This window comes from Pan troglodytes, chromosome 17 (assembly GCF_028858775.2).
Source record: "Pan troglodytes isolate AG18354 chromosome 17, NHGRI_mPanTro3-v2.0_pri, whole genome shotgun sequence".
Taxonomy (NCBI): domain Eukaryota; kingdom Metazoa; phylum Chordata; class Mammalia; order Primates; family Hominidae; genus Pan; species Pan troglodytes.
In genome coordinates, this window is record NC_072415.2 from 41,396,231 (window position 1) to 41,422,025 (window position 25,795).

General features: G+C 37.9%; 1 protein-coding gene across 6 annotated transcripts in view; it reads right to left on the bottom strand.

Moving 5' to 3' along the window:
* Positions 1–8,295: 8,295 nt before the first annotated feature.
* Positions 8,296–25,795, bottom strand: part of B4GALT6 (beta-1,4-galactosyltransferase 6) — a 64,019-nt gene continuing 46,519 nt past the window's right edge. For 5 of the 6 annotated variants that reach the window (XM_016933489.4, XM_523901.7, XM_063795570.1 and 2 more), the window contains 5 exons: positions 24,763–24,879; positions 17,077–17,264; positions 13,055–13,177; positions 12,342–12,443; positions 8,296–11,820 (listed from right to left, as the gene is read on the bottom strand). In XM_016933489.4, coding sequence (XP_016788978.3) covers positions 11,673–11,820; positions 12,342–12,443; positions 13,055–13,177; positions 17,077–17,264; positions 24,763–24,879 — 678 coding nt within the window. In that variant the 3' untranslated portion in view covers positions 8,296–11,672. The remainder of the gene's footprint in view (positions 11,821–12,341; positions 12,444–13,054; positions 13,178–17,076; positions 17,265–24,762; positions 24,880–25,795) is intronic. The other variant, XM_016933488.4, reaches the window with a different exon arrangement.

Consider the following 25,795-nt stretch of genomic DNA (forward strand, 5'->3'; position numbering starts at 1 on the left):
AATGGCATAGATGTATTGATTCATTCAACCTACATTAATTGAGCACCTACTCTGTTCCAGGTGCTGGAGCTATAAAGGTATATGGAGACACACAGCCTGTTGGCAAGGAACACTCTTAGCAATGGAAAGAAGGAATGGAAGGAAGGAAGGAAGGAAAAAAAGAGAGAAAGGGAAGGAAGGATGGGAGGGAGGGAGGGAAGGGAGAGAAAAGAGTGAAGGGAGGAAGGGAGCGATGGGAGGGAAGGGAAGGAAGGGAGGAAGGGATTAAAGAAAGAAAAAGAAAGAGAAAGGTGGGGGAGGGAGGGAAAAAGGAAAGAAGGGAGAGAGAGGAAAGAGAAAGGAAGGAGGAAGAGAGGAAAGGAGGGAGGGAGGAGGAAAGCATTGCCATGGAAATACTTAAAATGCTATGGTAGCATAATAGAAAAATGTGTTCTAATTCCTGCGGGCCTGGAGGCTTCACAGAGGAGGGGACAATTGTGTTAGTTCTTAAAAACTAAGTAGGAGGCACCAGGCAAATAACTAGGAAAAAGCCATTCCTGGAGCGAAGAAACTGCAGAGGGACTAAGATTTGAAACAAAACGGCAATATTCAGAGAAAGGTGAGCCAATTCGGTTTAGTTAGAGGCTCGGGTATTTCCTAGCGAATGGCAGAAGACTGAAGGGCTATGCTAAGAAATTAAAGAGCTTGTGTGTCATGGGGAAGCTGGTGAAGGTTAAGAAGGGTAATGATCAGATCTGATCGATGCTTTCTCAAGTGCAGTCTTGTGGCTGGGGGAGACTGAATGAGTGGAGCCGAAAGGCTGTTACAATCGCCCAGTGAAGGGGTGGTAAATTTCCCTTATATTTCTTCTGGTTTTTACTAATATCTAATAAAAAGTAAGGGAAATAAACTAGATGACTTTAAAGTTCCCTCTTGATCTGTGATTTCATGATTTCTACTCAATTTGTTCCCCCAGTGAGATTAATAATTAAAATACTTTAGCTTCTGGGCCTGGAGGGAAAAAATTACATTTACTCCCAGGAAATGACTTTTAAAAGAAGTTTTTAGATAAGTAGCTACTAAAAATCATTATTAAAAAATTACTCCATCATTTCCCCCAATGAGTCCTAATATGCATTTGGATAGCTTTTATTTCCTTATAAAAATATACTATAAAATTAATGCCATATTCTTTTCACTTAGAAGCAATGAAGCCCTTCAGGCTGCGGACAGAAAGGTCAATGCATGTGTGTGTTTAAAACTTTAATGCCCCCCAGCCCTCTACATGGCTTCAAAGTGCTCCACTGTGTGGGTAAACAGAGTTTATTCAACCAGTCCTCAATGGATAAACATTCAGGTGCTTCCAATCTTTTGCTAAACAATGCGTCCATCAACTTGAACATTTGTTGTTTCATATCTATAGAGACGTTTCTTTAGGGTACGTGCCTGAAAGAAGATTTCTGGGACAAAAGGTAAATGCTTTAGTAATTTTGTTGGATATTGCCAACTTTCCCTCCACAGAGGTGGTGACGATACCAGGCAATGTATGACCAGCAATGTGTGACAATACCAGACTCTCCACAGCCTCATCAACAGTGTTCATGAAACATTTGGATTTTTGCCAATCTGACAGGTCAGAATTGATACTTGCAAGTAATTCAAATCTGCATCTCTCTTACTGTAAGTGGAGTTGGTCATCTTTCATACAGGACCATTAACCTCTTTTTAAAATAAATTTTTAATTGAGATGATTGTGGATTCACATGCAGTTGTAAGAAATAATAGAGAGAGATCCTGGACACCCTTTACCTAGTCCCCCTCCTCATGGCAACATCTTGCCAAATTATAGTAAGATGTCACAACCACACTATCGACATTGATACAGTCAAGATACAGAATAGATCCTGACCTTTCTTTTTATGACATTTTTATGTGAGTTGAATAAGATGGGGAAATTCCATTTACTCTTCCCAGTAATGACAAAAAAAAAAAAAAAACCCTACACCCTGTACAAAATGCATAAGTAACCTACCAGAAGACTCTGAAAGGTGCAGTGAAGAAGCACACTGACTAGGAACATATGAACTGGAGGAACCCAGCTGTGAGCAACTTGAGTTTCTTCCGGCCTCCTTAACATCCCAGCCTGGGTGCCAGAGACATCTATCACTTAATAGAACAGCCACACCCCAGAAATGCCAATAAGGCAGGTTTTTTAAAATCCCCCAAGAAAAATATGCTCTAAGTATAAGGACTTAAAACATGATCTAAGAACTTAAAAAAGAGCAGCCCCTTTTTAAAATATATACATATTTTAAGTTATAGAATACATGTGCAGAACGTGCAGGTTTGTTACATAGGTATACCTGTGCCATGGTGGTTTGCTGCACCTATCAACCTGTCATCTAGGTTTTAAGCCCCGCATGCATTAGGTATTTGTTCTAATGCTCTCCCTTCCTCTCATCCCCCAACCCCAACCCCCAACAGGCCCAAGTGTGTGTTGTTCCCCTCCCTGTGTCCACGTGTTCTCATTGTTCAACTTCCACTGCAGTGTTTAGTTTTCTGTTCCTCTGTTAGTTTGCTGAGAATGGTTTCCAGCTTCATCCTTGTCCCTGCAAAGGACATGAACTCACTCTGTTTTATGGCTGCGTAGTATTCCATGGTATATATGTGCCACATATTCTTTATCCAATCTATCATTGATGGGCACCTGGGTTGCTTCCAAGTCTTTGCTATTGTGAATAGTGAAGAGCATCCCTTTTATCCATACCTGTCTGCTCTCCAGAGGGGCACCAGCAAAGAAGCTATGCCCCTCCTCTGCCCCAACCAGCACTGCTGTGGACAATCTGTTTCCCATCCTCACTCACACCCTCTCTGCGGTAACCAGACGAGGCCCCTCCCTTACACAGCCTAAGGTAGAACTCTGGAAGCTTTCCTTCTTTTATGGGACTTGTCCAAGACTTTTGCCCAATTTTCCATCAGGTTTACAAGTAGGCTGTAAAATTTTAGAGGAAAAGGGGGTTGGCCCTTTTGAGAAGCCCGTGGCAAGCAGCTCCCTTTCTTGGTTATGGGCTGCTTGGAAAAAATTGTATCTAATTTACCCCCATTCCCCCAGCACTAAGCACAATGCTGAGACATAGTGTGTTAATAAATGACAAAAAATTATTGGTGTTAGAGAGAATAAAGACAAGGCTACCCGAGTTGCTAAACAGGCTAAAAGACTGCATAATTACCCTATGCAAAATGACATTCATACCAAGGGCAAGGGAAAAAGAGTATAATAAAAGGGGAATCTAGTGACCATAGTGACCCTGTTCTGCTGAAACAAAAACACTCAACAGGATTTAACGAAGAATTAATAACCATCATGATTGTTCCTGATTCTGACAAAGACGGTGGTGGAAGAGAAGGGAGAAGGAAAAGCAGGCAACAGAGGGGTGGAAAGCGGGGGAGAACTGTGTCAAGAACATCTAATAATCCTTGGAAATTAACTAGATACATTGCTAAAACTACCTCAGATGAAAATTACGCTCCAGAGATAAGTTAACACTTTCTCTTTCATAAGCCAAATTAGGTGTTTTCACAGTCTGCTCTGATGTGCTTTCCATGTCATCTAAAATCACACAAACCTGTGAGGAAAGGGACCCTGATTCCTATTTGCTACATTTCTTCTTATGACTATTACTGACAAATTTCAATTGTACACTTTTGCCAGTTTTACTAATTGTTCACATACATAATCACATATAGGGTAATCACTGACTTCATTTTCTAGTTGAATTAAAGAATGCAGTATCATTCTTTAATCTTTCATCAAAATATTAGGGTCATATAACACTGTATATTTTGTGGGAAGGGCGACTTCACTTTTCACGTTTTTTTAAAAAAACAATAAAAATGATCTTGGCAATGAATTGCTATTTTTTCTCTTACATACTAACCTCTATTAACTGACTTAGAAGATACCTTTTAATTTAAAAAAAATATTGAGTATAAAAGAGCCGGGCTCTCTATTCAGATACATTCATAGGTGTGTCACACATTTTGACAATGGACCTTAATAGTCCTAATGAAGGCACTGATCCTACCTAACACAATCAAGTATGAGGTATATGTTTTCTGTTTTCTTTTTCTTTTTTTTTTTTTCTGAGACAGAGTCTCGCTCTGTCGCCCAGGCTGGAGTGCAGTGGCGCGATCTTGGCTCAATGCAAGCTCCACCTCCCAGGTTCCCGCCATTCTCCTGCCTCAGCCTCCCAAGTAGCTGGGACTACAGGCGCCTGCCACCACGCCCGGCTAATTTTTTGTATTTTTAGTAGAGACAGGGTTTCACCGTGTTACCTAGGATGGTCTCGATCTCCTGATGAGGTATATGTTTTAATAGAACAGTAATTTAGAATGCCGTTTAGTTCTTCCCTAATTAGATGGCAAAGTGTTCCCCTGACAGACTCACTCATTCATTGAGCACTATGCCAGATGCTAGAAGTACAAAAATAAATAAGACACTGCTACTCTCAGATAGTTAGCAGTCTTTGGGAGGAAAGAAAATTTGTTAATCAAACACATGCAACAGTATAAGCCATGCTTTTAATAGAGTTTAGGTACTGTGGGCAGAGGTGAAAGGAGTGAGTGGCAAACTGGTTGGCCAGAGAAGGCTTCCAGAGGAGCTTATTGAGTCAAAGAGATATGTAGGCCAAGGTCGGTGGCTTACACATGTAATCCTAGCACTTTGGGAGGCCGAGGCAGGCAATCACTTGAGCTGAGGAGTTTGAGACCAGCCTGGGCAACATAGTGAAACTCTTTCTCTACAAAAAAAAAAAAAACACAAAAATTAGCTGGGTGCGGTGGCATGTGCCTGTAATCCCAGCTACTTAGGAGGCTGAAGCAGGAGAATCGCTTGAACCCAGGAGGAGGAGGTTGCAGTGAGCCAAGATGGTAGTACTGCACTCCAGCCTGGGCAAGAGAGCCAGATCCACCAGATTCTCTGGTGGATAAGATAGGAAAGATTGTGTACAAAGGCAACGGTTAAGAGGCCAATCGGAGCAGCTCATAGGTAGCTAAGGAATGGAAAGAAGGGAATAGGAGTGAGAGGTGAGATACCCGTCTTGGAGAGGCAAGGAGAATTCAGATCATGAAGAGCCTGGTATGAGAAGCAGAAACACTTGGACCTTATCTGTAAGCGGTGGGAAGCCCCAGAAAGATTTTCAGCAAGGTGGCATTTCAAAAGAGACAATTTTTGTGGCAACATGGAAAATGGAGTCAAAGAAGATATATCCTTGCAGTGAGAAAAGATGGAGTGAGGTAGGTGGATCACTTGAGTCCAGGAGATTGAGTCCAGCTTGGGCAATATGGTGAGACCCTATCTCAAAAAAAAGGGGGGGGGGGGGAAGGTTTGGGCAGCTGTTGAAGAAACAAAAGACCCTGGCAGATTGACGACAGAATTAAAAGGTAATGTTGACTGTGGGGAGGAGAAAAAGGGAGGATGACTCAGATTCATGCCTTGACTTGCTAAGGGGATGGGAATACAGGAAAAGACTAGGTTTTGAAGAGGAATTTGATACATTTACCTAAGGACCTGGTGAATTAAGTTTCTGTGAACAAACAGGTGGGGATGACCAATAAATTGATAATGAGTCAGATGCTAATAATAATTCCAAGCTGGAGATAAGGGCTTGGGAATTTCCTGTATATATCTAGTGGGTCCATGGAGTTAAAGCTCTAGAAGTACAAGAGATTGCCTGCTGCGTTTGACTGATTAAAATTTAACAATATCAAAAATTGAGTTCCTTACCCTTACTACTGACATCTCAAATGCTTGAGAGCCACATGTGGCTAGTGACTACTACATCGGACAGCATGGACGTAAAACATCTTCATCATCACAAAACGTTCTACTGGACACTATTAGAAGTGAGTATTGATAGAAAGAGAGGGCGAGTGGAAGGCAGAGGACCTTCCAAGGAAACTGCAGATATGTGTGAAAAGCCAAACCCAAAAGCCAAGGTTGGAGAGAGAGAGAGCAGGGACTCCGGCACATCGGGGATATTTTACTTCCTCCGGTATGATACTGGGAGAAGCTGAGTTACTAAATGCCGTCCATGAACTACATATTGTAATGTGTGCTTCCCATGCCATCTAAAACCACACAACCCAGTGAGGAAAGGGACCCTGATTCATATCTGCTACATTTCTTCTTATGACTATTACTGACAAATTTTTTTTTTTTTTTTTTTTTTTTTTGAGATGGAGTCTCGCTCTGTCGCCCAGGCTGGAGTGCAGTGGCGCGATCTCCGCTCACTGCAAGCTCCGCCTCCCGGGTTCGCACCATTCTCCTGCCTCAGCCTCCCGAGTAGCTGGGACCACAGGCGCCCGCCACCATGCCCGGATAATATTTCGTATTTTTAGTAGAGACAGGGTTTCACCGTGTTAGCCAGGATGGTCTCCCATCTCCTGAACTCATGATCCGCCCGCCTCGGCCTCCCAAAGTGCTGGGATTACAGGCGTCAGCCACTGTGCCCGGCCGACAAATTTCAATTGCATACTTTGCGCCTGGCCGACGAATTTCAATTGTACACTTTTACCAGTTTTACTAATTGTTCACATACATGATCACATGTAGGGTAATCACTGACTTCATTTTCTATTTGAATTAAAGAATGCAGTATCATTCTTTAAATATAAGCCAAGAATGTGCATGAAAGAAAAGCTTGTTAATCTAAAGCTGAAAAACTGACTTAATATGAGCCAAGTTTTTGTTCCCTGTGTCAGGTACTGACACAGTGGCACTCAGTGCTCTACTACAGTTAGCTTATTTTTAATCATTTCAATTATCCTCGGGTAGAACATCATCCTTGATTGAGAGAACAGGAAACTGAGGACAACAGACGTTTGAAAATGTGTTAATGTTTCACAGATAATGGCAGAGGACCCCTGGATTCAAACTCAGATCAGTCTAAGTTATAAGTAAAAATTCTACACTATTTGCTTATAACCCCCACCTTCCACAGAGCCCACCTTATGCAAAATCCTTAAGCAAATTTTTAAGGTCTATTGCAGAAGAACAATTATCTCAACATCTCCTTCTGAAGTACATGTTTACAGCTGAGAAATACGTGCTGAAGAAAAGCTGCTCCTGCAAAGATGCTCAATTAGTTAAACACACAATCAACGTTTGCAAAGGACAGAAATGAGCCCCTCATTTGATAGCATGTGATTCTTCAGGTATTTCTGCTACATCAGTTTTACACAGAGAGGATGTAAACTCCTTGAGGGTAGGTAATGTCTGATACCTCTCAAGATCCTCCAGAGCACATACTTAAACTGATAAAATTGGGAAGATTGTATTAGCAAGGGCATGCAACCAAAATCTGTTAGCGGAATGTGTTGAGAAAGATGCAAGTTTTATTTTTCACACCATTTTTTTTTTTTCTTTTCATTGTATAGTTGAGTGGCAAATCACTTTTCTGAAGTCGCTTAAATCAAGAGCAATACAGTACATGCTCCTTAAGAACAGACTTCTCTAAATAAAATTTTGGTCCAGAACATACCCAACCACCTTAAATCTTTGTCTAAAGATAGCACAAAAAGTGTGTGTGTGTACAGTGTGTGTATATATACAGAATATCAAGGAGGTATATATGATCATATATACACACACATACACACACACATATATATATGATCATTAAATGGAGTTACTATGTTTTCACCAGAGGGCACATTAGTACCATAGTGGGGCAGACTAAGCTGACTAAATTTCACGGCTTTAAATGATTATGATTTTAATGATTGGTTTTAGTTGTGACATGCAGTGACAATATCCCTATAGATCATATTATACATAGAGTAATTACAACTCATTTCACAAATAGTAAGTTGATAAAACTCATGATCTTACAATCTAGTCTCAAATACAAATCTAGTCCCTAGGTATTTTTGAGATTTGGCTCTTTGCCTTAAAAATCATCGATACCTGAAAAACAAGTAGTAAATTGAGCATAACACACCAGCTTAGTTTATTGAAGTTGTGCAGGAAAAAGAAAATTTATGCTAAAATGAATTCTTAAATATTTATCTTGATATAATAGATTACTAATTGTTGTACTAACGAAAAATACTTAAATACTACTTTTTGAGATAAAAGGAATAAGGTGATCTCCACCTGTATTTAAGCTGTGGTTACCTTATGCTTATATTGCAACCCTATTGTCAACCAAGATATTCATCAATAATTCATTTAAAATTTAGGATAACAAACAAACAAAAATCCCAGGTAACCCAAAAAAGTTCCTGAGAGGAAAATAATTACATCTTCACACAAAGTCTTTAGAACATTATATTTCATAAAAGACAATGATAAAAAAGTACAAACATTTCCATGAGAAGCAAAAAAAGAAGAAAAGTGGGATACAAGAAATTACTAGCATTTATTTCAGTGCATTTATGTAGAAGCCTTTCATCTAAATAAATAAAATAATCTTAAGTACACTTCCTCTTTCTGATAAACAATACTATAACCATTTTAGTTCTCTCAACCGGCATACTTGCAAATACAAGACAATAAATCTACAACAGTATGTATTTGAAAAACACATAAAGAAATATATCAAAGACAAGCAAAGGCCAAATAAAATGACAAAATCTGCTTTCACTTGTAGGAAGCCTCCAGAAAGAGAATATTGTATTGGACATTTTTCCATTTTGTTTTAAAATATCAGTATCTTGGCTGGCAAAAGGGTATATAAGGAAATTTTTAATACATAACTGTATCTACTTAATATTATAAAGTTTTCTTACTGAATAACTTTTCACAAAAACAAAAACTTAAATGTAGATTTAAAAAATACTCATAAAACCCTAGTTTTGGCAAAGAATTAACTATCTCCACTGTGAATTATATATAGTTCCAGCAAATGTGTACTCTTCTCCTTTTCTTCTCTACAGACAGGACCATTAGTCATTACTTATTTCTGTAGTTGAAAAGCACCATGTAATTTTCCCAGTTAGTGCCATAGGGACCTCCTATTAGCCCTAGGTCCACATATACGGGTTTCTTGACTTTGAGACTAGGAAATACAACAGATAAGTTATCAGAAGATGTCTTCATAATTTCAGAAAGATCTCAATTTGCTTGACTTCACTTGTTTAGAAATGAAGTAATAATACTCCTTCCATAGACATACCTAGCATTGCACTGGATATGGAATAGGCAATCAATATATGCTCATTAATAAATCCTCCAAACATCCTATAATTTGCATTTGCAATGTATTTGTTAATCTTTATGTAATAATTAATACAATGAAGATAAACGGGGACAGCTCTGTCACTCTTAAAGAAACATATTAAGTTCACTGTTTATAGGCAAAAATAATTTTAGGTCTACACTAAAAAAGCAAAACAAACAAACAAAAAGCAAACTAGGTGGTTTTCACAGGATGACAAACCATATTTCAAAACTGAAAAAAAGGAAAATGTTTATATCTCACTCCTGAAACAAAAATTAACATCAGACTTAAGAAAATAAGGCAGATACTAGTAGTACTAAGTTTTCTTGAAACTGTAAAATATATATAAAAATGAAAAGATACCGAATGTGGACAGCTCCACATTGATCAACAAATGTTAACATTCTCAATCTCTTTCACTGACTTTAAAAATTATGTAATAGAAACAGAAAATGAACTAATACACAAATGAAGTACAAATATCATAATTTTCAGAAGGTTTGATTTTTCATCGAGTACCATAAAAAAACTGAAATATAAATATTTTGGAAATAGTTCTAAGAAATAAATATGAAAATATTTTGTTTGGTATCATAACAGAGAAGCTATCCATTTTCTCAAAATGTAAGGATTCAATTATTTTATGATTTAGTTTGTGGTCATTTGTGTTATCAATATTGCCATAAAAATGACACTTCAAAATAAAACTCACAATCTGAGATAAATAACCATAGTTCTGTTTTAGGTAAACAATCCTTGAGGCAAATATTATCCAAACGTTTCTCATATATAGATTTCTATTGCTCATCATTGTTGTTGAACATTCACTTTATAGATATTTAATTTTTTGTTTAAAATTTGTGAAAATATCAAGATATTTTAAAGAATCTTTATAATTGCTAATTTTCAAAAAATAATACTGTTTGGCTTTACTGTGGAAAAATTCATCCAAAATTAAGATATGTACTTGATATCAGGTAGTAAGACCTTTTTTCAGAGAACAGTCATATGAAGATAACTGGATAAAGCCCTGACACTCATGCAAACATGTAAGATATTACATATAGAAGACATTATGGCATCAGTGCACCAAATAACTCATCATGTATTTTAAGATAATTCTATTAAATTATGCTTTTAGATACTATATATAGAAGACATTATAATATCAGCACACTGAATAACTGATCATGTATTTTAAGATAATTCTATTAAATTATACTTTTAGAAAGAAAATTTTAGTAATTAACACCAGAGATATAATCTCTTAAAAGTGAAAAAAACAAAATATAGTTTGAATGAAACTAACATTCAAGGGTCCCCTCCAAAAGTGAAATTCTACGTCTGAGAACTAAACTTAAAATTTGTTTTTATCTACTAAGTATTTATCTTCATAAAAATAGAATATTTAATTCTTATCTAATAGTATAATTCATTTGTATATTATAAGTACTATTGGGTTTTCTTCCATAGATCATTCTTTTAAAAAAACTGACTTGATATCTTTTTAAATGAAGATACTTTTTTTTGGCTCTTCTGAACTGGAAATAATAAAAGTGCTGTTCACCGTGAATTTAAAAAAAATACAGAGTATAAACACACAACCTTGGAAACATTTTTTGAGGCACAAAATCCCTGACACACCAGAGGTACATGAAAGACATTTAACATAAAGAGATCCTTTATATCATGTCACATCACAACTTTTAAGATTTTTCTTGGTAATACTCATGCAATATGCATAAACAATATGGTTGTGATTTCTAGCAAAATCAGATGAGATTGCAAGCAAGGAAAAACATAGGTAATCCCGGTAGGAAGAAAAGCTATTTAAGTCCTTTCTTCTTTTCCTTTAAAGCCTAAGAAAGCTATGACTTCTTCCACACAAAAGGCTGAGGTCTAAAGCTCAAAACTAGTATAACAGTTTACTGTATTAGTTGGCTGTCAATTATTGACAGTTCCTTCATTTCACACAAGGGTTAACCTTTGTTTAGTGATGTAAATTTAGTGAGTTTTTTTTCATGCAAATAAAAAATGTCTATAAAAGTCCAATAAAGGTATAACCGATTACATGCAAAACTGCAACACATCTAATTTTTCAACAATTTGCACACATTAATTTATATCACATATATACAAAATATGTTTAAACGGAAATAAAAGCATTCTCTTGAATTAAATTATAGATTTTAGTATAAAAATTTTCTCTTCGGAGGGAGCTCTCTTAACTTCCGATCTTAAGTAGTGGCTTCCCGTTTCTGCGGTGCTCGCCACAGGGGTGTGTCTCAGAGCAGGGAGGACGGGTGAGAGAAGGGTGACTGTATATAGTCCCACTCTGTAAACACTGTGGACTGCTGGCTCTTCTCAGAGAAAAGGGCACTGTGACACAGCCAATCACTGACCTCCACTAAGAGTGCGCTCCAAGTTTATGATCCAGCATTGTGGTCTACCTTGCCACGACAGCCACTTCTTTTAATAGTCTTCGACTGGAGCTAACTCTGGCATGAGGTTTACAGATATGTTTGTATACAACCTATCAACCAGTATTTTTGGCCTATATATTAAATTGTTCAATCCATCGATGTACTGACGCTCCTTGGAATACCTTAGTAATTTATACCTACAGTTTTAGAGGAAAAAACAAAAAAGCAACAAAACATGTTCAAAAAGGAAAACTGATAAGGACTGTGTTCAAGGTCATCTTATAATTAAAGCACTTAATGCCCTTTACAATTTCTGGTTCTTGTGCATAATTTAAGAATCTCTAAACCATTATTCTAAATTAGCAATTTTACTACTCAAAAAATGCCACCTGAAAAAATTATTTTGCACTTTTACAATTAGACATCTTTAATAAATAAAACATTATGCTTTATGTTATGTAAATACTTTTACATAAATAGTTAACCGGGCTCTTTAATGTAAATATGTGTATTTATTAATGTATATATACGTATATCTCTTAAAAACAAGCATCAAAAATGCTTCCTTTTGTAAAGATTCCCTTCAGCAAAAAATACTTCCCTTCCATTATGAAAATTCCCTTCAGCAGCTTTTTTGGGGTTCAATGCATTTTTATTTACCTTTCATTTATTCAACAGCTTTGGAAACCTTGGTATCTGAAGATGACATTCAACTTACCGTCCTAAAAACTGGACTTCACCTCTATGGTGATGAGGAATTGACTTGTATTTTCCTAAGTCTCCCTCTGGTCTGGTTACATTATATCCAGCATAGTGAACTCTACAATGCCATATATGGAAATGAAAATATAGAGAAATAAAATATGAAAATGGGTTATGAGTTCAATTTTAAAACACAAAAGAATGCTCTAATCCAGGGTTCCCCAACCCCTGGGCCACAAACCAGTATAGGTCCATGGCCTGTTAAAAACTGGGCCGCACAGCAGGAGGTGAGCAATCATTACTGCTTGAGCTCCACCTCCTGTCGGATCAGCGAATGGCATTAGATTTTCAGAGGAACACAAACCCTATTGTAAACTGCACATGTGAGGGATCTAGGTTGTATGCTCCTTATGAGAATCTAATGCCTGATGATCTGAGGTGGAATGGTTTCCTCCCGAAACCATCCTCCTGGGTCCTTGGAAAAATTATCTTCCAGGAGACTGGTCCCTGGTGCCAAAAAAGTTGGGGACCGCTGCTCTAATTATATGCTGCCAATAATTTCAGAAAGCAGACTTAATGAAAAAAAAGAGAAATATAAAATAGGGTTTAGAAACCTTAAACATAACCCATCCCAAAGAATCTTCTTGGAATGGATAAGTACTACAATTTACCTAATATAAATAAGATTTATAAAAATTCTATTAGTGAACAATTTGTACCTCAACATACCTGTTCCAAAGGTCATCATCTTCTCCTCCCCATCCCCAGAAGGCATTAGGAAAACCATTGATCTTTCTAAATTGTTCCACTGTCAGCCCACTTACACCACCAAAAAATTCTTTATATGGAAGACTAGAAAAGAAAGACACAGTATTCTAAAAATAAAATCATAATAGTTTCCCATGTGAAATGAAGGTTTCAGTCTTTCGTGTGCTTTGCAAAATATGCCCTTATATTCTATATTGACAATTATGTTAGAAAATGTAAAGTACACCAAGACATAAAACATTTTTATATTCTAGTGAAACAAGTACATGTACATGTGTTATGTTAAATGTAAAGCACTTATGGAAACCTAAATTTAATATTTAGTATACAAATAAGACTCAAAATAAAATCTGTAAGGCTCAAAACCCAGTGCCCCAAAATTGCATATTTTCACAACAAAAGTAAACATGATTAAATATATTTATAATGGTCAATGCATGTCAGATGTTCCTAAACTAGTAACACTTAAAAAATTAACTGAATTATAAATGCATTATTTATTACATAGAGCAGGATAAATATCAATTACAAAAGACAATTCTAGCATTTAATTTTCTAGCTACCTACTTTTATAATGATCTTATCTGTTGGAATTATACTCTCAAAATATTCATGGATATTTACAAATATATTCATTTTCAATGCATTGATATTTACAGAAATAACTATATTTTTATTTGGATTTTATTTTCCTTACCCTTCCCTAACTCATACTCCAAGGAATGTGTCAAACGATGCAATGTTTTTAAACTTTTCTAAACTACATTTTTACTTAGCTAAACTGTGTGTTTAGGTATAGATTGGCTTTCTGACATTTAGGCAGCGTCCCTAGACCTGCAATCCTGAATATATTCCCATGGACTGAAACATGCCCCTGGGGAGCAGATGCCAGAGCAGAGAAAACGTGACCACGCACAGCACCCAAAAATCAAGCTGAGGGAAACCTGGCTGCAACCACAGCAAAGCTGTCTCAGAGGAGGGAGCTTTTTGTTAGACACTCGCCTCACATTCTGAGAAGGACGTGCTGTTTGCCAGCTGGGGTCTTGTGTGGCACACAGACCAGGGAAGACTGGTTCCTTCATGGAAGCCTAGGGTTGTAGGAGAAAGCAGTCTTGCCCTCATCCTAGGTCAAAGGTACTCCAAGATGGTAACAGCAACACTGATCCTAAAGACAACCATACTCTCCTGAGACCTCTCAAGGCTCACACTTGGGAGCTTAGTGTTCTGGTATTACAGTAAGACTAGCTGGGGGTTCCACAGGGCCAATAAGCATTCTTGGCACCGTGTACTTCCCACATCAGATGGATTATTCTTGCCCAGGCTAGTAGTTTAGGAAAAACCTGAGATCGTCAGATAGGGAAACATGAATAAATGTGTCTGTGTGTTTATTGACATGTATAAATCAGCAAGCCTATCAATTCCATTTACTGCTCTAAGTGGAAATAATCAATTGTGCTATACGAATAATGGAAAGTTATTAGGTAAAATGAAGGTATAACAGATAAACTAAAGAAGAGAAAACAAAACCCAACAAGTCAAACTCTTGCAGTGTTTATCTTACACTGTAAAAGTGGGAGAGACACTACACCTGAGGGTCTGAGTTCTCTGGTCAGCAGTAGTGTGGCCATCACTGTGGGGCAGGGATGCTTCACCAGGCTTCATCATCCCACAGCTGAAGTCTATGCACTGCCCAGACCAGGCCTTGATCTACTGCCATTCTCCCAGAGCTACATTCTAATTTCTCTACAAACGTCCAAGATGCCTAACCAATCCAGGGACTAGTCTAGATGGATATGAATACAGCTGACGCTTGAACAACACAGGTTTGAGCTGCACAAGTCCACTGATACACAATTTCTTTTTCAATAAAAGTTACATAGAATGTGCCTCTCCTGCCTCGTTTTCCATCTTCAACTCTTGCACCTTGCCACCCTTGAGACCCCAAGACCAACCCCTCCTCTTCCTTAGCCTACTCCACGTGAGGACGATGAGGATGAAGACCTTCAGGATGATCCACTTCCACTTAATGGACAGTAAATATATTTTCCCTCCCTTATGATTTTCTTAATAACATCTTTTCTCTAGCTTACTTTATGGTAAGAATATGGTATACAATACATATAACATACAAAATATGTGTTACTCAATTGTTTATATTATTGGTAAGGCTTTTGGCTAACAGTAGGCTATTAGTAGTTAAGCTTTTGGGGAGTCAAAAGTTATACTAGATTTTCAACTGCATTCCAGTGGCTGGGGGAGGCGGTCACCACTGTAACCCCTGCATTACTCAAGGGTCAACTGTATTTTATTAGAAATTGATATTTTCAAGTTAACAACAAATTATTTAGACAAGAAATTCATTTAGAATTTAACAATAAATTAATTTAGAATTCTTAGTTTATATGCCCTTTATGTTTTTTTTTGTTTTTTTTGTTTTTTTTTTGTGAAAATCGGCTACCCTGGATGTAATGTGATTCTAGCAAACTGACTGAAATCAAGTTTCCAGAAGTGGTAAGAACCAGATTGTTGCCGGGCACGGTGGCTCATGCCTATAATCCCAGCACTTTGGGAGGCTGAGGCGGGTAGATCACAAGGTCAGGAGATCAAGACTATCTTGGCTAACACAGTGAAACCTCGTCTCTACTAAAAATACAAAAAAATTAGCCAGGCGTGGTGGCAGGCGCCTGTAGTCCCAGCTACTCGGGAAGCTGAGGCAGGAGAATGGCGTGACCCCGGGAGGCAGAGCTTGCAGTGAGCCGAGATCGCACCACTGCACTCCAGCATGGGCGACAAAGCGAGACTCTGTCTCAAAAAAAAAAAAAAAGAAAAAGAGAACCAGATTGTGAACCTTGATGGCGTTCTTCAAGGTAACCCCATATTCAAAGTTCAGATATAGAGGTAATAAAGAAAAAGGTTTTCTAATGATAACAATGACCAGCAAAAAAAAAGGAAGGAGGAGGAGGAGAAGGATGAGGTGGAGAAGGAGAAGCAGGAAGGAAGGAAGGAAGAGGAAGAAGGGGGGAGGGGGAAGAAGGGGAGCGGAAGCGGGGAGGGGGAAGGAGGGGAGCGGGAGTGGGGAGGAGGAAGAAGGGGAGCGGAAGCGGGGAGGGGGAAGGAGGGGAGCGGGAGTGGGGAGGAGGAGTGGGGAGGAGGAAGAGGAAGAAGAAGAAAGAAACAAGCATTCTTTTCCTGCTTGTGTCAGACTTTTTGCTTCTCTGTACTCTAGATTAGCACCAGGCAAAATTGTGACACAGGCAACATCTTCCTGCCCTAAGCAAAAAACAGCTTTATTTTCTCTCTACTCCCATTAGGCCAATGAAAACTGTGATCCTTTCCCCATATTAGACTTGCATTCTTTCGCGTCCTTTTAAGTTACTATCTCAGCTCTGATAACTGTTCACATTTTAAATTATCTCCAATTGGAGAAGGAAAAGATTTGTTTTTTGTTTTTTTTATTATTAAAGGGCAGGTCAAGAATGCACACCTTAGGAAGAAGATAAACAGCAGAAGAGAGGGCTTTGTGGCCCTCCAAACCATCACTGGGGGAGAGCAGGCAGGAGTCAAGATGAGTTATGCACCTACCACACAGCAGGCACAGAGCACATGTGATCTCACAGCAGCTCTATGGATGGAATCTATTATCCCAGTGAACAAGGAATACACCTTCAGAGATGCAAGTGACTAACCTATAAGTCCTGGAACTGTAAGTGTGAGAACCCAAGTTTAAATCTGTGTGTGCTTGACCGCAGAAACCAGCCTCTCTTTCCCACCACACCACATTCAAACCTCTGTGTAAGGAAGCACCCAGGGGAACGAAAAGCCACTCTGTGTCCTGGCTCCCCAGGAGGACACAATGGAGTTAACGATGATATTCTTGGGGTTCTTGAGTTCTCTCAGATTTAGGGACATAACGCTGCTACCATTTCAATGCTATGACTGTGCAATTATATCGTACAATATCAGGAATAGTGCACACTACTTACATATACATGTATTTATCCAGCTTTGCAGCAAAATGACGTGGCATTTCTCCACATCCGTAATAGTTCCGGTCATTTTCAGGTAGATGATCCACATCGTGGAAGATTACACAGTCCCAGACACTGTCTTTCATGGCCTCTTTGAAGCCCACATTGAAAAGCATCGCACGGTTAAAAGGTTGTGTGCCAGTCTTCATGGAGCAGACCGAGAGAAAAAAAATAGAAATGTACTCACACTTCATCATCTGACTTTTTTCTTTTTTTTTTTTTTTTTGGTATTTTTAGTAGAGATGGGGTTTCACCATGTTGGCCAGGCTGGTCTCGAACTACTGACCTCGTGATCCACCCACCTCAGCCTCCCAAGGTGCTGGGATTGCAGGTGTGAGCCACCGCGCCCGGCCCCCATCTGACTTTTTTCTATTATTTTTCAAACTTGTTGCATTATGGTCAAATGATTACAATAATTAGACCCAAATGAAATAGACAAATAATAAATATACTTCAGGATTTTCAAATACACTGTTTAAATTTACTTACTATATTATTTTATAATTTAATAACATAGAAGAAAACAGTATCTAGTCCATTGGTACATCAGCACATTTAAATAATTTGTATTTCTGCTCTACTTCAAATACATCAGGATATAGATTACTTGTGGCGAGAAAAAAAAGTCATTAAAAATAATATAGGTTTTATTTTGTTAGTGGAGCTTTCCATATGCTGTCAAGACTAAGAGAAGAGGAAACTGGAAGTGACTCAACAGTGACCCTTCTCTAAAGTACCAACACCAAGGAGGTCTAACTTTCTATTATTAATGCTTATAATAAATACCAAGAACATTTTAGACAAAAAACAATTGGAACTTACTACACAAAGCCCAACTTCCTTTATTACAACCATTTTCCTTTATTATTACAGAAAATACATTAAAGTACATGGGCAATAAATAGTTTCTATTATTGCTTATGATAAAGATTAAGGGCATTTTTAAGGGACAAAAAATAGAATTTTATTACACAGAACCCAACTCCCTATATTACAACCATTTTCCTTTATTTATCAGTGAACATATATTAAGGTGCACCAGCAATAAAAAACCTTCATTCTGCATATAAAGAAAATTAAAGAGCATTTACCAGTGTTTTAGCAACATTTAAAAAAACCATTTCTAAAATATATTTTTAAAAAAAGGATTACGATAGAAGTAAATGAGACACACATTGTAGTCATCATCAGAGCACTGCCTCAAGAGTGAAAAATTACTAATTTTTAGTCCTAGGCCTTGCACTAACTTGAGGTAATAGAAGTCACTTTATTTTTTACAGCCTCTTTTTTCACCAGTGAAATAAAATAAAAAGAAAAGGGAGTTAAATTATAATGTTATGACTAGTACATCAACATCAGCTTTAACAAACTACTTTTAAGGTTTTAAAAATTGTTTTTATTAAATGTTTTATTAAATGTGGACATAATACTCAAAGGCTTATAAAAGAAATAAGAAGTTCCATATCTAATCCATCTCCATCCAAGAGCAATACATTTCAACTCTTCCCATTTATTCTGGTATTTATCTACATATTTTGAGGAAATGAGAGTTCTGATATTTCTTGCTTCTTTCACTTTAAGACACTGTCTCTTGACTTCTTATCATGGTAGTGGAGGAGTTAAACCACCACACCTCCTGCCCCTACCTCTATTCTCCCAATATAGTTTTATCATAATTTTTGGTTAAATCAAGACTTTACATTATTAGGACTATGTAAATATTTAATATTTCTTCAGTGCTGAGTAAACTGTTTTCTTTTGCAAACTGGGAGTAACTACAGTTTTCTATATAACTATTATATTATTACTTTGTACTAAAGGCCCAAGAAATATGCCCTACACCTATTAATAATTGATGTAATCATTCAAACACATCAAATCATCTATCAATTCTTTCTCCATCTCTCAAGCCCAACTCTCCCTTGCCCTCTCCAGACCATGTGTGAATATCACCTGGGTCGTCTTCATTCCCTAAATCACCCACGCCTTTTCCTTGGCTTTCTCAATTTCCTGAGGCACATTCTTCAAGAGCTTGCTAAGTAAAGACCCATGGAAAATAGACTTTTAGCCAATTAAGGACTGAAAATGCCATTAGTCTACTCTCACATTTGTCATTTTGGCTGGGTAAAAAATTCCAGGAAAAAAAAATTTCCCAGTATTGCTGAGAATGTTCATAGGTTTCTGATTCATAATCATTTGTCATTTTTCCTAGAATTCCCAGTACCCCTCATCCTGTGCCTATGAAAGCCCTGAGATCCTGGCAGGAAGAGACACAAGCAGGTGGACGTCGAGAGGAACACACCAGCGATTAAGTTGCTCCTCTACTTAAGAACCTCCAGAAGGCAGTGGGGGGTTTTAAGCGGAGGAGAGACTTACATTAGGTCAGCATACATTAATATAAAACTACCACCTATCACATACATTTAAATGTGAAATATGAGGTAACAATACCAAAAGTGGTACAAGCTGGCATGGAGAACTGGTCTTCAAGTGTTACCAGACCTTCTTTCGGTTTCTAAAACATCACTTTATCCAGTGTCATCTGAAGGTTTTATGTAGAGGAGTGACTTAATCTACCTAACACAGGATAATCCAAGCCCTCACCCTGCACTTCCTTATTTGCTTCTCTGATTTCCTCCCCAGAATGTTCCTCAGCCGGCTGCTCTGGCAACATCGACCTCTTTGCTCAAACACACCAAGTATTCTCCTGCCTTCTCCAGAGTGCACAGCCTCTACAACAGCATGGCGTGCTCCTTTACATCATTCCAGGATGCTCTGATCTCACCTCCCCAGAGAGGCCTTCCCCAAATGCTCTGCATAAAAGAGCACCACTACCTGCCCTTACCACTCTCTACCCTGAGTGCCATGGAGACACTGCAGAATGATTTACTACTGACTGTCCTTCTGGGCCAGCAAAAGAAGGGGACTTGTCTGGTTTGTTCACTGCCATATCCCTTTTGTTGAATAAATGAAACCGGGCTGCAGGGACCTGATAAAGTGACAGGCCGGCCTTTTCCTTTGGAGACCTTCAAATATCAGATCTGGACTCTTTTTCCTGGAGATAATTCATTTCTCTAGCGAAGACACCATTATGCCCTGCCACAGCTGGAGGGGTGGGGAGATTCACACCTGGCTGTTGGCTTCAAAAGGCCAGACGGGGAAAGGCCTGGGGTCCCTAAGGTCAGCATGCAGATTTACTCAATCCCCCCGGTTTTATGCCCTACCACACAGGTGCGTCAGCACTCTCAGCAGCTTCCTGCTACACTTTTTCCACAGGATAAACTGGAAAAAGTTTCTACAAGATACAACAGAGTAATGACCTGGCAGTACAAGTAAAGATGAGCAACTGGGAATGTGGCTGTTTTGTAGTCAAACTTTTAAACAATCTCCTTACTTTAGTGCAGTGCTTCAGCCTACCTTCTGCACTGAGACAGAGGTGTGTCCAGCAAATTGACTCTAGTCTTGTCACATCACCATCTACAAGCATGTGGGTTTGCACATCCTCTGTTCTGCTAGGCATCAGCACTCCATCTGCTTCCTGACTTAACCGAAACGTGTGAAAATCTCTCACCCACGACTTTCTGTCCTTGAGGTTTAATAACTTTTCAAAAGTTTTTTTCTTTCACTCTCATTTTAGGAGTTTGGAAAGAAGCAGTGAACCCATGTCCATCCTCCGTATTTAACTAGAATTCCTGAGCTGCTCTTCAACTGCTTAGCACTCCCTGGGTACCTGTCTAGCAGAAAAATTACTTTTCTATTTCAAATATGGTGAAGATGTTTCTAGCTCAAAATCTCACTCTATCAAATACACGGTCCTGAATTAATATTGATCAAGCCTGAGATTAAGACTTAAAAGGTTTGAAAATAAAAACGCAGACCTTAGTTGCCTTGCAAAGATTGTTTCATCACATACACCAAATAACTGGTGCTGAATTCTCAGGATAATATGCCTTTAAAAACAGAGACAGGCTGCAGTGACTCATGCCTGTAGTCCCAGCACTTTGGGAGGCCGAGGCGGGTGGATCACAAGGTCAGGAGATCGAGACCATTCTGGCCAACCCTGTCTCTACTAAAAATACAAAAATTAGCTGGGTGTGGTGGCACGTGCCTGTAATCCCAGTTACTCGGGAGGCTGAGGCACGAGAATCACTTGAACCCAGGAGGCAGAGGTTGCAGTGAGCCGAGATCACGCCACTGCACTCCAGCCTGGCGACAGAGCAAGACTCCATCACAAAACAAACAAACAAACAAACAAAAAAAACCAGAGACAGCTCTCTCACCTCTCCACACATTATGGGGAATTGAAGTTTACACAAAGGCAACTAGCACTTTCCTAGATCAGTAAAACTGATCTAGAAATCTACAACTACAGCTCCATGAAAGTAGATAAGAATTTTCACTTGTTAGGTAAAACAAGTCACATTTCACAGTACAGATTGTTACATTAAAAAGTACATAAGGCACAAAACTTAAAGAATGATTTACACACACAGAAGTATGGTATGTTATATTAAATACCAAGCATTTCCACGGAGAAAAAGCAGAGGTAAACAGCTGAGAGTGAGAAACAAAACAAAAAACAAAACAAAACAAAAAGGCAGATTTAGAATAAAGGAACTGGAGAAACTATAACCATTTTAGGAATAAAAATTTGAGTATTTTCCAAAAATGAGCCAGGCATGATGGTGGGTGCCTGTAATTCCAGCTACTCGAGAGGCTGAGGCAGGAGAATCGCTTGAACCTGGGAGGCAGAAGTTGCAGTGAGCTGAGATCGTGCTATTGCATTCCAGCCTGGGCGACAGAGGGAGACTCTGTCTCAAAAAAAATTTTTTTTTGAGTATTTTCTATCAAAAGAGAAAAGTATCTAATAATACAAGCCAGGTAACTTTGTCTATCATTTATACTGTTACTTACCTATTCAAAACTAAGGAAATAAAGCCTAGCAGACTTTTTAGTAGAAACTGACAAGCAGAGTCAATGGAACGCAGAGACCAGAAAAAGACCTGCATACATATGACGTGTATATATTAAGTGATTTTCAACAAAGATGCTAAAGCAATTCAATGGCGAAGACAGTCTTTGCAACAAGTGGTGATGAAACAACTAAACGAAACTTCACTCTTAGCTCATATCATATCTAAAGATTAACTCAATGATTAGCCTAAGTGTAAGAGCTAAAACTATTAAGCTTCTGGAAGAAGAGAAAATCATACAGAACAATTTCTCAAATATAATACAAAAAGCCCAAGCTATAAAAACAAAAATCAATAAATTGGACTTCATCAAAATTTAAAACTTTTCAAAAAACAGTCAAAAGAATAAAAAGGCAAGCCATAAACTATATTTGCAAAACTTATGTCTTACAAAAGACTTGTATTTAAAATACATAAATAATTCTTACAACTCAGTAAAAACAAAGACAACCCAATTAAAATATGAGAAAAATATCTGAACAGAAACTTCACTGTAGAAGGTATGTGGGAAGCAAATAAGTGCATGAAAAGATCATCAACATTAATCATCAGGGAAATAAGATACTACCACAGACCCACTGGCTAAAATTAAAAAGACGAACCATACCAAGTGCTGGCAATGATGTAAAGCAATTGGAAAGGTCAGTATACATTAACAGAAAATTACCATCTATCACATACACTTAAATATGAGGTGACAATACCAAAAGTGATACAAGCTGCCATGGAGAACTGGTCTTTAAGTGTTATCAGATCTTTTTTAGGTTTCCAAAACATCACTCTATCCATGTTTAGAAATAATGTAGAAAATTAAATTCTTTTTTTCAATTTATTTTTATTTTTATTTTTATTTTTTGAGATACAGTCTCGCTCTGCCGCCCAGGCTGAAGCACAGTGGCGCAATCTTGGCTCACTGCAACCTCCATCTCCCGGGTTCAAGCACTTCCCTGCCTCAGCCTCCCAAGTAGCTGGGATTACAGGTGCCCGCCACCATGCCCGGCTAATTTTTGTATTTTTAGTAGAGACGAGGTTTCACCATCTTGGCCAGGCTGGTCTTGAACTCCTGACCATGTGGTCCACCCACGTCAGCCTCCCAAAGTGCTGGGATTACAGGTGTGAGCCACCATGCCAGGCCAAATTCTTTCTTTATATTTACACTTTATAGCCTTTAAACAAAGACTACAAAAAGTAAGTCAAGGTCATTTCAACTCTATTTAAATTAAATATGTTAAAGAATTATGATTTATTCAGCTTTGATAGCATCTGTTCAGAAACAAAACGAATAAGCTTTTTTTGACAATATTTTAAAATTCCATTCTCCACCTGGTTATCTCTTCTAAAAGAATCATAGAATCTCAAATTTGGAAGGGATCTTGGGCATCACATAGTTTAGTCTTCCATGCAGTGTATGCTTTTTTTTTTTTTTTTTTTTGACCTGTCAGTTCACTGGATGCATATTTACGTACCAACTGTAGAGCTGGGTCTATATCCTACAACAAAAACAGTCAAGGTTCCTCTACCAAGAAAGATGACTTTGAAAATGAAAAACTGAAAACAGGACAGAAAATGTTTAATGTATACTACTTTTTGTTTTTAGGTTTACTAACTGGCTGTCATTCAGGTGTCTCTGATTACCTAATAAAGTTAATCCAATATTGATTTTCAGGGATAGCCAGCAACTACTCGACAGTACAAAGAAATCCTCAATCGAGAATTAACTATGCTTTGCTATTGTGTTAAAAAAAGAAAAAAACTTTCCTTCCTTTTCTGTAGTTAAATTCATGGGTCATAAACTGAAATGTTTTTTCAAATTAAACACTGAGAATATAACCGAGGTAACTGTAGGGTGCTTTGGTATAATTTAGAAAAGAACTTTGAGTTGTACCAGTTATGAGTCCAGATGTCTGTACATGAGTCTAAATGCTGCCAAGTAGCCTAAATTAGAAAATAAACAGTTTCTCAATTAAATGAAACTTTACAGAGGTTTTCAAAAATAAACATCATAAGCCTAATGAAAACATAAAAAGTAATAATACTACAAGCCAAAGACACATTTAATCCTGTAAGGTAAATATCAGCTGTACGGTTATTTTAAAAACCATAGATTGACAATCCAATATTTAGAATATCATTAAAATATAACGATGCTGTCATACTAAAGTGAAACATGATTGCTGATTAAGTCATTTGACCAAATTACAATTGTTATAAAAGAAATATATGGGCCCAATCCAAAATGTAATTTCACCCAAGTATAAAACTAAGAATTTGGCCGGGCACAATGGCTCATACCTGTAATCCCAGCACTTTGGGAGGCCGAGTGGGGCGGATCACGAGATCAGGAGATCAAGACCATCCTGGCTAACATGGTGAAACCCTGCCTCTACTAAAAATATAAAAAATTAGCCGGGCGTGGTGATGGGTGCCTGTAGTCCCAGCTACTTGGGAGGCTGAGGCAGGAGAATGGCGTGAACCTGGGAGGCGGAGCTTGCAGTGAGCCGAGATCGTGCCACTGCACTCCAGCCTGGGCAACACAGCAAGACTCCGTCTCAAAAAAACTAAACTAAGAATTAGACTTACCTTATTAATCCTAAATATGTTTAATCTAACCATATCTAAGAGTTTAGATTCTAGTATACTTAGTGACCACTATGAAAAGTATTCTCACCTGTTCAATGACATAAAAGGCAAATTCCAGCCGCTGTTTCTGGAGCATTGGAATCAGATGTAAGAAAAAAATTGGAAGATGTTCATGGCGATTACGGAAAGGAATGAGAACTGCCACCTTTAAAACAAAATAGTCATGTATGTAAATAAATATATCTAGCACATCCTAGAGGTAAGGATAAAAATCAATCCTTGAAAACTTCTGATGGTTTTAAAGCCACGCCCTTATGAATTTTCTCATCAGAGATACAACAGGAAGCAAACACGGAAAAAGCCCTTCCTGCATGCTGCTATGGTCTTATAAAGCTGAGAGGTAGAAGGGGCTCTGAAGGGTTTTCTAAAGATTGTGGTCTTTAACCTATGAACATCATGAGAAATTGAGAGTGATAAATCAGATGTGGTGACTGCAAAGACTACTTTGGTGGCGATATGGAGGGCAGACTGGAGAAGACCAAAAATTGACTCAGGGAGCTAGTTAGGCAATTAGTACAGTCGTTGAGAAAACAGGTAATGGTAGCTTAAACTAAGAGGAGGATAAAGGAGAAAAGAAGTACATGGGTTTTCAACACATCTAAGAGGTAAGCTAGCAGGGTTTGGCTATCATTTGGGCATGAAAAGTAAGGGAGGGGAATGTATCATAAGAGTAACGTCTCGGTTTTAGAGTAGATCCTAAATAATAACTTTCTGGATTTTGAATTGAATTTAAAAGACATTTCACTTGAATATCTATTATCTTACACATGGTTTCTCTGTCCTAGAGATATTTTCAGAAATATAATAGAAACCAAAATCTTCACACTCCAGCCACAGCATACAAAAAACCTCAATCATACATGATATTGTCCCAAAATACACATGAAGTTTGATAATTAATATATTTTTCATTTAGTCAAAATGCAGAATTAAGTTTTTGATACATTTTAAAATTTATTTCAGTGGTAGGATAATATTCAGTTTAAAATGAAACTGGTAACAAACCATAACAAGAAAAGATGATGTAAGCAGCACAGACATTTGTCCTTTATCAACCAGAG